The sequence below is a fragment of the Chaetodon trifascialis genome, chromosome 22 (assembly GCF_039877785.1).
Source record: "Chaetodon trifascialis isolate fChaTrf1 chromosome 22, fChaTrf1.hap1, whole genome shotgun sequence".
Taxonomy (NCBI): domain Eukaryota; kingdom Metazoa; phylum Chordata; class Actinopteri; order Chaetodontiformes; family Chaetodontidae; genus Chaetodon; species Chaetodon trifascialis.
In genome coordinates this window covers 16,668,223-16,681,541 of record NC_092077.1, presented here as the reverse complement: position 1 = coordinate 16,681,541, position 13,319 = coordinate 16,668,223, and the positions used below count along the sequence as shown (strand labels likewise).

The 13,319-nt window shown below is 47.5% G+C and overlaps 2 protein-coding genes across 4 annotated transcripts in view; one reads left to right on the top strand and one right to left on the bottom strand.

The window, feature by feature from the left end:
• Positions 1-3,459, top strand: part of acss3 (acyl-CoA synthetase short chain family member 3) — a 33,956-nt gene extending 30,497 nt beyond the window's left edge. The window contains exons 12-16 of the mRNA XM_070991636.1: positions 1,402-1,483; positions 1,779-1,901; positions 1,996-2,095; positions 2,271-2,446; positions 2,963-3,459. Of these exons, the coding sequence (XP_070847737.1) occupies positions 1,402-1,483; positions 1,779-1,901; positions 1,996-2,095; positions 2,271-2,446; positions 2,963-3,046 (565 nt within the window). The 3' untranslated portion in view covers positions 3,047-3,459. The remainder of the gene's footprint in view (positions 1-1,401; positions 1,484-1,778; positions 1,902-1,995; positions 2,096-2,270; positions 2,447-2,962) is intronic.
• Positions 3,361-13,319, bottom strand: part of ppfia2 (PTPRF interacting protein alpha 2) — a 144,820-nt gene continuing 134,861 nt past the window's right edge. The window contains exons 23-32 of one of the 3 annotated variants that reach the window (XM_070991634.1): positions 11,163-11,225; positions 10,069-10,101; positions 9,786-9,961; positions 9,524-9,621; positions 9,258-9,433; positions 8,821-8,889; positions 8,407-8,563; positions 8,153-8,209; positions 6,532-6,623; positions 4,527-4,668 (exon numbers count right to left, since the gene is read on the bottom strand). In XM_070991634.1, the coding sequence (XP_070847735.1) occupies positions 6,565-6,623; positions 8,153-8,209; positions 8,407-8,563; positions 8,821-8,889; positions 9,258-9,433; positions 9,524-9,621; positions 9,786-9,961; positions 10,069-10,101; positions 11,163-11,225 (888 nt within the window). In that variant the 3' untranslated portion in view covers positions 4,527-4,668; positions 6,532-6,564. Of the gene's footprint in view, positions 4,669-6,531; positions 6,624-8,152; positions 8,210-8,406; positions 8,564-8,820; positions 8,890-9,257; positions 9,434-9,523; positions 9,622-9,785; positions 9,962-10,068; positions 10,102-11,162; positions 11,226-13,319 lie in introns of all 3 variants that reach the window. The other 2 variants (XM_070991632.1, XM_070991633.1) reach the window with 2 other exon arrangements.

Below are 13,319 nucleotides of genomic sequence, written 5' to 3'. Positions count from 1 at the left end.
CGTTCACAGCCGTGTGAGCAGCTTAGTCATTGCTTTACTTTTCCTGCATCACTCGCACATGCACAGAAATGCTCGAGTCAAATTCAAGCTCCAATCTTTTAGTCATTAATCTTAATAATTCACTGTTTGGCGGCTTGTGTTCAGCTCCAAAGGACCTCGCTCCTGTCTGTGCCGGAGGTGGAGAATGAAACGTGTAAGTTTATATATGGGCTGCTTGTGCAAAGGGAGCTTCATCAAAAGCTCCGGCAGCCCTTTGTGCTGCCTTATCTTCCAGCCTGCTGCCTATCTGTTATCACTCTCCAACTCCATCTCCCCGTTCTTCGTAACTGGCTTTGACTCGGCGCCAAACAAGGGGCATTTCCAAGGAATTCACATGTACAGTGTGCCAGGGGATGACGACAGGTAGAGCTGTAAACAGACCGGAAAGGCTGTGACGTCCTTCAGATCTGTTCCAGCTGTTTGATTAAATGCACAGCATCATAAAATCACTCAGTGTTCACTGAGTGAGTAATGGTAATGTGTTATGGCTTGTAAGCAGTGTGCGTTTCTATATGTTAAAACAAAAAAATGACTTTGCAATTATGTTGCATTTCTTTAATCTAATTGTTTCAAATGTAGCTTTTGTGCATAAGAAGCTCAGTTTATTAAATGATTTAGTCAAAGAGCACAAATGACTCGGGCAGCTAGCATCAGATGTTAGCATCAGATGTTAGCGTTGAATATTCTGCTGGCGGTGAAATGAATCTATGCAGAGGCATGTTTAGGGTTCACACTCAGGAAATGGGATCATCTTGGTCAAGTCACCGGTCAAGAGCGGGGATTACTGATGGCCTCTGGAAAAACAAAGACTGTCCTATCTGCTGTGTGTGTGTGTGTGTCAGGGAGGTTAAGTGTAGCAGAGTCTGACTGTTATCCATCGTCATGGCTTCATCGGGGAGATAGACGGCCTTTAATGCTCATTGAATTAACAATCAAACCTGAGGAGACACTCGCAAAGAAAGAGTAATTGTGCTGTTGCTAAACTTGGGCTCTATGTGACGACGAGGTGTGAAAGGTTTTGGGATCCGTCCCGTAGATCGCCTCGGCCGGCAGCCACGAGATGAGCTGCAATGTGACCCCTGAGGGAAAATACTGACGGCTTCAGGTTGGTATTCTGAGAGTGTGATATTACAGAAAAGATCCTGACAGAGATTACATCGCTCTGCTCAAAGCCACCAGACTCCTTTGACAAAACCAGTCATTTTATCGCGCACATCAAGGAAGTTGCAGCCTTGATCGCTGAGTTTGTCTGTCTTCAGATCTAATGTGTCAAATTCCTTTTATATCTATCAGTTATTTAGACCCATAAATATACAGATACAGATTTAACTACACCTTTTTTTGGCTTGCTTTTCCCCTCAGGCTGCCGTTACCGCCCGGTGCAGCGCTGTCCCTGTGGCAGAACCAGGATCTGTTCAAGGAGCTCTACTTCACCAAGTTCCCAGTAAGACATTATCACATTATGTCCTCACATTCTGATGTTTATTGGACATGAAGTAATGTGCACAGCTGTCTGATTCAATGAGGGAAACAGTAGAATGTCTGTCAAAACAATTGTATTTGGAGTCAGTGGATTAATAATGAGTGTGTAGTGATTAATATGTGGTATAATGTGGCCCTCTAGTGTTGAAATCTGATATTACAGAGCAGCCGTTGAGGGGTTTGACTGAAGACACTGTAATGAAAGACGACGTTACACAGTAACATCATGTAATCACTCCCTCGTGGCCCTTCATCAGGGTTACTATGACACCATGGATGCAGGTTTCGTGGATGAGGAGGGCTTCCTTTACATCATGTCCCGGTCTGATGATGTCATCAACGTGGCGGGCCACAGGCTGTCTGCTGGAGCCTTGGAGGAGGTAGAGAGCGCTTACACAGGAAGTGACACAAAGGTTTTCCCACCTCTTCTTTGTTGTTTTCATGTGTGTATGTGTGCGTGTGTGTGTTTTGCAGTCAGTGCTGCAGCACCCTGCAGTGGGGGACTGCGCTGTGGTGGGTCTGGAAGACACTTTGAAGGGTGTTGTTCCCTTGGCCTTGTGTGTACTTAAACATGGTGAGGCATGACATTCCTTCATTAACTGAAGATGTAACACTCAGGTGTCATTTTGTCACACGTGCTCTTCCTCTTTTTGGCGATGGCGACCTCTTTCCCCTTTATGACATTAGAGAAGTTGCCTGCAAAATTAAGACTACGACCAAATTGAAATTGTTTGCATCATGTGTCTCAGGTGTGCAGAAAAATGAAGAGGAGATCGCTAAAGAGATGGTGAAGCTGGTGAGGGACTCCATTGGGCCGGTGGCTGCCTTCAGGAGGGTGCTGTTCGTCCAGGGGCTGCCGAAGACGCGTTCCGGCAAGATCCCTCGCTCCTCTTTGGCCAACCTGGTCAACGGGAAGCCCTACAAGGTCTGACACGGCTCTGCAGAACAGTTTGTGCTTCACTGCCGTCACCAGTAGTTTTTTAAAAGTTAACTGCTGCAGGAGAAAATCGCTGAGGGGAATTTTATTTTTTCGTCCCCTGTGCATGAATTTACAGCCACTCAGGAAACAATGAAGCTCATTTTGCAGTGCAGGAGTTGAGTAATGATGGGCCTGCACTCATTAAATACAAGTGAGGGCGCATTTGGGATTTCATCTCTTCGTAGTCACTCACTCAGGTTTGTGCTGATCAGGTTAAAGGCTTCAGGAGAGAAGTGGATGACGACCTGAGAAAACAGCACTTCTTATTATAGTGGCTCTGTTCACACATGTAAATACAAGGTTGTCTTGTATACAGCCTTAATGCTCTACATCTAAATGCAGGGTTTAAAAGAAGCCCTTACATTGCAGAGTTTAATCATCATGTCAACATCACTGACTGATTTAAACGTTCAGTTATTGCTTTAATTACATTTTCATTGGGCTTCGTGTTTTTCTCCGCAGATCACTCCGACCATCGAGGACCCGGACGTGTTCAAAGACATCGAGCGGCAGGTCAAAAAAGCCCTGAGACCTCACGGAGCCTGAGCTCGTCTGTCGGATCAGAGGGAAAGCTGAGGTTGGGTGGATTTTGAAGCTTTGCAGCACTGGGTGTGAACTGTGTCGAAGGTGGAGGGAGACACTGACATTTACCTTTTCACCTGATGTGAACTGGTCCGAACCCATGAAGGGAGGTTAAAGTTTCCATTTGTAACAGTCAAATTAACAGCCTGTCTGTATATAATCTGAATAATAATGTGAAACCGTGCAGCATCATGTGCTCTGCTCCTTCATGATTAATGAGCAGAGGCGGCGTACAGTATGTGTTAATTCTGAATGAAACCTAATGAAGATCACTCACTCACTGACATTTTTTTTTTATTGACAATGAAAATTTGCTTGCTCACCACTTAGTTTTGACCAAAGTACAAGAATAAATAAAAAAAAAAGAAACAAAAAAATGGACACAAAATAAAATGATTCATTGTTCGTGCAAATTGAAGATGTAAAAACAAATTAAAAGCGTAAGACTTGTTGGAGTGGTCCATCAGAAATAACTCAAAGACAGATAACAGGGCCGTACGGGCGGTGCCCTGGAAACTCCGACGGAAACAAAGAGTTAACAGTTACACCAATGTAAGTCACAGCAAGCAACGGGTTTGTCTTTAAAGTCACCTCACTTCAACATGGTCATATACACTCTACGCACACGATGAGCTAAAGCAGTCTGTCTTTCAGTTATTTCCTCTGTTCTGTTAACGTCGGAGGGGTCGGGGGAGAAGGCCAGCTCGGCTGAGTGTGTGGTTTGTCCTTTGTGTCGACGTCTCGCCGGACAGAACGTACAGTGCGACAGGGGACAGGCTGTCCGGGCGGCGTCCTGCTTTTTTCTTTTTTTTTTTCGTTCTCTGAGAAGAAGTTTTTGTGCAGCTTCGGAGAGCGGCGGCGCCTCTTGTTTCGTCCTCGGCTGCCGATTAGTCCGCTGAGTTGATGCGGTTGTATCAAAGTGCTCGTCGTGTCGTCCCGGCGCGTCCTCTTCAAATGCTCCTTTATGACAGTAAGAAAGGAGAACGACGGTTCGTTGGTGCTGGAAAAGGGGCTCAGAGCGGCTTTGGTTGGCCACTAGAGGGCAGGTTTTCACACAACGTCCAGACTCTTCCTCTCTCTGTGGTGCAGCACAGGTTCATCTTCATCAGCAGCACAATGAAAAAATAAAACCATATGTACAAAATGATCTAGAGGGGGCGGGGTCATATGGAGACAGTTTAAAGAGCAGCATATATTAATCTATGGTCCACTAAATGAGGTGGCAGGGACATTTTTTGCACAAACTGAATATCTTTTTATACATAGATGTGTGTATATATTAAAAAATGGCATATTTATGTACAGATAACCTACACATCTCCTGTAGAAGAAATACACAGTACATTATGCTTCGACAAGTTACTGTACATGTAAAAGGTAGAAATGGTGACAACAGGGAGGCCTGCAGGACAGTTTAGCACCGGCGTCTGGTGCCCACATTATGGGGGCGTGGAGTAGGGTCAGGGGGGAGGGGGGTGAGGGGGGAGAGCAGGGCTTCTTGGCAGTGCGTGTCGTCACAACGGTTTGTTCCTCGGCAGGTTGGCCTATCCAGCAGCTCCCCTAGTTAATCTCCATCAGAACTGAACCTGAGGGGAAACACACTGTAATGAGGCGCTGCAGGAAATCTTCAGGTTCTGGAGAAAAGACGAGAAATCCTGAATTATAATGAGTCAGTGTGGGGCCATACTGGGTGCACTGGGTCGAAGTAGCTGTCTTAATGTAAAGCAGTAAAAAAGTGATGTTTTTAGCATCTTCTAAATAAGATGGTGTTCAGAAATACTGGTGTGTGTGCGTGTTTTGGAAAAGTGAGGAAAGGTGTATTTTTGGGGGCGTCTTGTGCTGGAGACGTGGTGCAGCTGAGGGAAGACAGTCAGACTGTGCGGAAAATAGTCAAACAGCATCAGATTTTGTTCCAGCCTCGTGCTCTGGATGAACTTTGCACTGTATTCTGTCTCCTTTGTCTGTGTGGGAGTGCTTAGAAAAATAAGCTGATGAAAGCAGTGGAAACAGCCTGCCGGGCGCTCCGCGGGATGAGCAAAGTCTTGAGAAACACAGAATTACGAAGGTGTAACGTTTCCCCGCTGACCCAAACCTCGTCTGCTCTGCTGTTACCATCATGATTACCTGCCTGCTGAGCTCTCACCTCAGCACTTAGGACGCTCTGCAGGCTTTTCATGATCCTGGTCAGGGACTTAGGCGTTTACTGGCTAAGATTTGAGTGTTTGTCAAACTAACAAACATTTAGATGATGCTGACTGACAGGAGGGCGAGTCCAGACTGAAACAGTGGAGTTAGATCTCATTCAGGCCTTTTTAATGCTTTTAAAGAGAGAAAATGACATGTTTAGTGCTCTTCAGAGTAAAGTTTGGACTGAGATTTGTGGACATTTGAGATGATTTACCTGCAAACATGTTAACAGGTTAAAGTTGGTGTTATATATAGTGTATATATATAGTGCTACCCCTGATGTGTCCACCGCTTCCTGCTAACAATCCCACAATGCAATTCTCCACATTTAAAGGATCCAAACGCTGACGTCAGCTGTTGCTCTCATGTCTGCCTGGACTTTTCTCGCTGATCGAGCAGAGTTCAGTCTTCTCTCTGAGCTGTGATTGAGTTTCCCGACAGTGCAGATGCAGAGTGAGTCAAATCAAAGCAGATACTTATGAGAAATTACACTTTTCCACCGCACCTGGCAGCACAAAGACGACAGTTGGAAGTGAAACTAGGACAAGCTCGCGTTGTAATCTGAACAAAAACCGAACACAGCTTGGCTGTGGATCGGTCAGTAAGCGTCTTCTTTCGTTATTTCTGGCTTAAAGTTGGATCTAGGCTGTTAGCTGTTTGCTGTTGCCACTGAACTTCTAATCGTCACTCTCTGAGTTTTGATAGGAGTGTCAGCTGACGTGGGTCACGCCCTCTATCTGTTGCTTTGCTGTGGAAATGTGAAAGGGTTCACACCTGTGGCATGTCCTGTATGTAACACACAGGCTGCGCTGCAAAGACCCTTTTGGGTAAAGACCTGTGAGTCCACTGAGCAGAGGACACAGCTACACAGCGCTACTCTTCCACACGCCACGTCAGCCGCTCATCAACGAGCGTAATCACGTAAACAAACTTTAACTCATCTCTGTGTCAGGTGCAGAACTCCTGCTTTATGTGAGGCAGATTTCTAAAGCTTGGACCGTGACTCATCTTTTCTTTTGGACGGACATGAAAGGAGGGGATGTCAGCATGAGGCCGCGGCTCGTTTGCTAGCCCGCCGTCTTCCATCACCTTATCGCAGCTACCTGGCATAAACACGGCAGAGGCTCGCCAAGCCCGAGGAGACAAACACGCTTATCTTTGGAAACAATTGGCCCTCTTCTCTTTCATCCAGTATCTGTTTTAAGCACGTCTGAAGAAAGCTGTGTATTTGACAGAGCGAGAATCTGTGTTGTGTTACATACAGCGTACAGTTTAAGGTCCCTCTCTTCCTCCTCTCAGCAGGAGTAGGTTCTCACCGTGGAGCTGTCCAGCCGCTGCACTGCAGAGGGTCCGACTGTAGGGGGAGACAGCGAGAGAGAAAGAGCCTTTAAGCCTCAATAGTACAGCCTGCTGTTTATCAGATGGACCCAGAGTGGTCACCACCCCAAACATAAGATGGAGACGTCCTCAACGGTATGAGTTCGAGCACACGCAAAAAACACTTTCCTCACACGGCAGAGATTACTGAGAGTCACCCTCAGGAGGAGAAGCCACGTGTCACATGTGGCACTCAAAGGAAGTTTTCATTTTGCGTGGATTAACACCAGCAACGAGATTTGAGTGTACTGTGGACGTCACAGACCGGGGAGCACAGAGAGTCGAGACAGAGGGACACGGGGGGGCTGTTTGAGTGTCACTGGGAGCACTGTGTTAGAGGAGAACACTGGCCAGTGCAGGCAGATGGTTTCCAGTCATGTATCAGACCTCGGGTGGCTTTAAGTGAAGAAACAGTTGCTGATACACTCTGCATCCTTTTAAAGAGTCATTTCCAGGTTATCACAGTGTGGATCTTTACTGCTTATTCCTGACCTTGAAAAGGTCAATTTAAAGATCAATTTAAGGATCATTTATCGGCCTGTTTTTGTCTTTATCGCACTGCGTTCATCAGCAGATTTAGTGTCAGCTGTCAGGGAGCTCTGAGTGTGAACGAGTGACTCGGTAGACCTGCGTCTTAATTCAGTAGCTCTGGCCTTTGTTCCAAATGGGACTCAAAGCTCTGAGCTCCAGCGAGTTAACTACTGAAATCTGAGGAAAGCAGCAGCATCACTAGAGAGAAGTTAGAAGAGGCTAAATGTAGTCAAGCAGTTAGCCAAACAGTCTGTCGTATACGTCCAGCACAGCTTACAGAGCGACTTCCTGTAACACAGGTGAACGCACTTTGAGTTTTACCTCAGGATGAAGCTGTTTGGATCATTTTCCACCTGTCAGATGTTGCTGAAGTAGAGCCGCTGTGTTCCCAGATTATCAGCACTCACTCTGAGGTGTTACTCTGCAGCTGTTATCAGAACAAATTGAAATAATGGCCAAAACTAGAGAAACAAGATGTAATAACCTGGAATCATCCTTTAATGAAAGCCTGTCTCAGCCAGTGTCCTCTTTTAACAGCAGAGGGATGAGGAATGACACAAACTGCCAGTTTGAGTTCTTGTACTGTCACCTATGTAAACCTCCTGAGTCAGGCCAACTTACATAGCACCGCTCAGCCACCTTTGTTTTGCTGCTTTGTTACTGAAACTTCAAGGGTCACACCAGCAAGCATGGCTCCTAATCCATAACTTGACCCCCTAGCTTTTACCACCAGGGTGACTGAACACAACTATTTTGCAACTCTGCAAAACAACACCCTTGGAGTTGAATATCAGAGAGCTTCAAAAGTCGAGTAGAGAAAGAGAGAGAGAGAGAGGCGAGGGCGAGAGACCACAAAGAAAAGGAGAGATACAGCAGGACAGTGGTTGGCAGAGACCATGTGAAGAGGAGGGAGTATATGTGGAGTAATACACGCAGGGCCGACAAGCCCAGGACCTGCAGAGGGGCATAGCTGACCTTGAAACCAATCCAAATACATGTCGTCAGGACTGTCATCCAGCGCCTCATAGAGGACTGCAGAGCAGCCGTCACAGAGTCGGAGAGAACAAGAGACATGGTCACAACACAGCAAGGAGCATCGACTCCTGCGGCCAGGTGAGGTGCTTCGATGTACCGGTGCAACAGGCGGACTTCACCTGAGCCTTTCAAAGCCGCTCACAAAATGTACTGCATACGAAGAGCCGAGCAGGGCTGCAGGGACCGGCACTTACCCTCGGGGGGCAGTCTCCGGGAGTGACCAGACGTGGCGGTGAGACGAAATCCAGCAGGGAGCGTCTCCGCGGACCCGGGCATCATACTTATACCGTGAACGTCTCGGGGCGGGAACTGCCTCCTCCACGACGGACCTCGGAAGTCTTTGTCGTCACACTGATGCACAGAAGAATGGACGCAAATGGTAAACACGCAGCTCAGAAATCATGTTGGAAAGGCATGTTTGTTTGCACGTCCAGGCCTCTAATCATGAATAAATGTGTTGTAATCACACACTGAGCTTTATCTTTGAGTTTCTAACCATCGTGAATATTAATTAGGCTGTAACAGTCATCACAGTGCTCTGAAACGACTAGCGAGCTTCGTCTGTCGTGACGCTCCACCTCGCGGCGCTGCGAGGTCGCTGAGCTCACCTCATCCAGTCTCCTGTCGGTGCCCAGCGCCAGCAGATTATTGTACTCTCGCTCCAGAATCTGACGTGCCTGAGGACAAAAAAACAAAACAAAACAAAAACACAGCAGCTATTTTTAGCCGAGCGGTAACAGAGGCGGCTGACACGTTACATTATTCGCGCTGCGATCCGTCTCACCTGATTATAGATGAGATGAGCAGTGGAAGCCTGCCAGAGTGACAGCTGGCAGATCTGCATGTTCTCATTTAGATTCCACCAGCTTTTTGAAGGCTGATACCAACATACCTCTACTTTTGGCCTCAAACTGGTGACAGATGATATTTCTGCCCATATTCAGCACCTTTATATTTGGCTTGTCAAGGCCAAAAAAAACCTTAAAGAGATGAAAAACGCTCCCCTCACAGTGAGGCGCCACGCTGCTGATAAACCAGTGTTTACCTGAGTGTTTTGGTTGGGGATCTGGAGGAGCAGCGCCAGACTGCTGTAGTCGAAGTTGTCATCCAAGGCGACCAGAGCTCCGTGCACGCCGCTCTCCAGCAGGATGTTGGCGTAGTCCCTCAGGCCTATGCTCTGCACCCAGCGGATGACCCGCTCATTGCTCCACACCAGCACGTCTGCACACACAGAAATCTCGTCTTAAAGCCGAATCTCTCTTTATTTCCTCGTTGGTCGTGATGTTTAGGCTCCACTTTGGGCTCACTTGCCTCTCATTTCGTGCTGGCTGTGCTCCCGGCGTCTCTCCAGCTCCTTCCGGTCATAGTTGAGCTTCTTCAGACACATGATTCCATACTGTAAACTTGTTCTGGTGTCAGGAAGTCACACATGTCGACAGTCACGTCATGCTTACAAAAAACATCTTAAAACATCTGAAATCCACCACTATGCTCCAGTTTAATACAGGACTTCCTTTAACTAAAGTCTATGAAATGTATGCTTAACAGCCACCGTGAGGCCGCAGACCAGTACCTGTGGAAGCTGTCCACCATTTTGAGGTGCACCCTCAGGTCCTTCTTGGTGAGGTGGTCCAGCATGCGGGCGTCCACCAGGCACTCCATGAAGTAGCTGCGGTACTGAGGTAGTCCTAGACTGGGCAGCCACTCGTTCCCTATCCACTCATGGTTCATGTCGCCGTAAGCTAGAGTCTGACAGAGGAGAGACACATCTTCTGCTGGCCGTGTATTACACATTGGTTTGAAAACATCACCTGGAATTATTGGACAGAAGCAGCATCAGCGGGGCTCCTCCTTACCTGCGCCCAGCTCCCCTCTTCAGACTGTGACTTCTGGGTGAGACACAAAGACGACAGAACATGAGTGAGAGACGTACAGTCAACATGCATCGACTCGCTGCGTGCACGAAGGGATTCTGCAGGTTTTTTTGCAATTGCAGTTTTAGTAATTTTTTGATTTAGGTGCCTTGAAAGTGCTTGAAAAGTGCTGGAATTTTGCTCTTAAAAAGCTCTATGAACTCTTTTAAGTGCTACAAGCAAGTGATGCTAAACCCTAAACCTAACCTGTTATCCATCACGCAGCTGTTTCATTGGCTCCTACTCTAACCAGGTCCTGCTGAGTTTGGTCGTGGGGCCCCACTTCCAGCCTCTGCTGCATTTCGACAAACCTTGAACTAACCGCAGGCGGCTTTTATGACCCGCTGAAAGGTTTGAGGAAGTCACTGCTAAAGGAAAGAGGGCTCAAATGGAAATGGCATGTGAATTGGTCTCCTGGGTTGTTTCCACCCTCAGATGTGGCCTGACTTGACAGTTTGTGTTTAGTTTACTAAAGGGATAACAAGCTGTCCCCAACATGGTACAAGATCTGCTCTTAGCTGTGTTTCCAGGAGGAAACAAGGAGGAGTTGAGCCTCAAAACGGTGGAATAGCCTTCATGTGGTCCTTTAAAAGTGCCAAAATTAACATGAATTTGATCACAATTCATCACCTTCCTTCCATCTCAGGTGATGTAAACCATGATGTAAACGCTCACTCTCATCAGAAGTTACTGTTTGGATAAAAACGTTGTGTTTCACATCCAGCTCGCTCAGGCCGACTCTCTGATGTGCTTTTGAGTTTTGTGTGATGTTTCAGTCACAGCAGCACAGGAACAAACAGTCAAACTGACTCAAACTGACATCAAACATTGCTGCTGTATCGTTAAACTGACGGAGGCTCCTCCAACTAAAATCCTGTTTTTAGTTAGTGATGAAAGAAGAAGGAAAGGGGTTAAATGACGCATGCCTTCTCCATCAGTCACCACACACGCCCCTCTTCCTCCGACATCCACTCTCACAGCCAGACGCACATGACTGACAGAGGTAGAAAAAGGGTGAAGGACACAAGGGGACTGACCGTTTTGGAAGGGGCTGCCATGGTCTCCATCTCCTCATGGGTCACCCATACGTTGCCTGACGGCTACAAGGGGCAGAGCCCGAGAGACAGAGCGGCAGCAGCAGGGGTGGTAGTAGAGGTCCGGTAGGAGGGGCAAGCAGTGTTAAAGAAGAAGAGCAGCACCACTGTAAGCCAATAGTGTTATAGCATCACAGTCAGATCATGAACTGGCCCCCCCGACCCGCCAGGGGTCAAAGGGCACAAACACAACACGGTACGACACGGAGCATTCCTGGCACGGTACGAACTGCCATGCACACGAAGAAGAGCAATGGATGAGTACCAACAGACACGGAAACCACAGCGCTCACATCAGTGCCATCCCATCATGCAGAAGGTTCTGGATTTATCTCAGGCTGCAGTCAGTTCCTTTCATTATTGGTTCATCTGTTGACGATTTCCTCAACTAATCAAGGCGATTTGGTTACACAAGTTCTGAAAATACTGCGGAGAGACGATCTCTCAGAGGCAAACCGTCGTATAGGACGATCGGTCAGTAAGAACTGTCTGTTCGTGATGCTTTTGTACATCAGAAATAAGGAAAAACACGTCTGTCCGTAACTCTGGATAATCTACACATTGTGCTGTCTGTCGTTTTGATGTAGTTCTTATGGAAAATATCGACAGCAGGCTCTTTTCATTGGACTGGAGGCAGAAGTCTGAGCACAGATAACTCCAAAACTGACTGCATGGCTACAAAACACTAAAGGTCACAAACTAAAGGTCATAATCCAGATCCAGTAGGGTTTTAATGGTCTGCTTTAGCTACACCGTGCCGGGCTAAACCACGACCTTTCCTCTCCTCAGCTGTGTCTCCGACTGCTAAACATGTCTCTGCTGGAGCCTGAAGAGGAAGTTTAGTTTCACTCCTGCGTCCAAGTTACCGCTGCTGCTTCACATTAAAAGCTCTCCGCTGACTTTTACTGTGAAGGAGTCAGAGGAATGATGCACGTTAGCGGAGCTTCATTAGCGGTGCTGTTCTGTTAAATATGGAGGAAGGAGGAGGACAAACAGTGAAAGGGCTGCAGGCTCGTATCGTTTCTAACCAGCACACCTCCAACATGCTCACTGCACGGCCAGGTGCATGTTTGAGGGGGGGTTTGGTTGTAATGGCAGTGGCAAAATGACCCATTCTTCCCCCTCTCTCAATTTTCTGCTCGATATACACATGCCGCCATATTTACAAGGTCAATTAACCCCCTCTGTCGAGCGAGGGGGGGTTAAGTGTGACAACAGGCGGAGCGCCGGTCACAGCTGGGGGAGTTTGTGATGGGACGCGTGGAGTTACATGTGCTGTAATGAAAGTTTCATGAGGTGTGGAAGTGGAGCTAAGTGGTAGATGGGGGGGGGGGGGGGGTGAGAGAGCACTGAGTGTTATTTTACAAGAGGAGGAGACGGAACAAGTGCAGGAGCTCGGGAGTTATGAGCGCTGCGTGCGTAGACGGGACTGAAAACACAAACTTTAATGAATATTCTCAGCTGGGTTCATGGAACAGCCACAACCTCTCATTTCCGGGTGATTTATGGTCTGCTTTGTTTGTGTGAAGCATATTAGTTTTTGCTCTGCGGCGCTATCATTAAGGAACAGCAGAGTCCTAAGAGGCTGTGTGCAATTACCACGGCAACAGGGAGCGATGGAAGCGACCGTGGCGGGGACTAACTGCAGAGCTCGGTCACAGGACACACCAGAGCCAGGTTACACAAAGTGGGTCGCCACTGTGACGCTCGCTTAGCACAGAGACGGGGGGGTTCAGAGTGGGTGAGACGTAAAGCGCTGACACACGTGCTGAGTGCGAGCTGAGGCGTGTGTGGAGGCGTGGGTGTCAGCAGAGAGGATGTTCAGTCATACAAACGCTGGTCAGAGCTGCTCTGGAGGCAGAGATTATCTGTTTGTTCTGGGTAAAGGTCAGGTGATACGCCTCAGTTAGCATGCTAGCCTCATCACACATAAACGTTTTTAATCGTTTACATGTTTGGAAACACTCACTTTCTTCACATGAGAAGACTGATGTTACACGTCTGTTCAGAATGAGCAGCAGCCTGTTAGCTTAGCATAAAGACTCACTCATTGACACATTAATAAGCAGAATTTAGTGAGGTTTGCGCTGCTCACAGGCT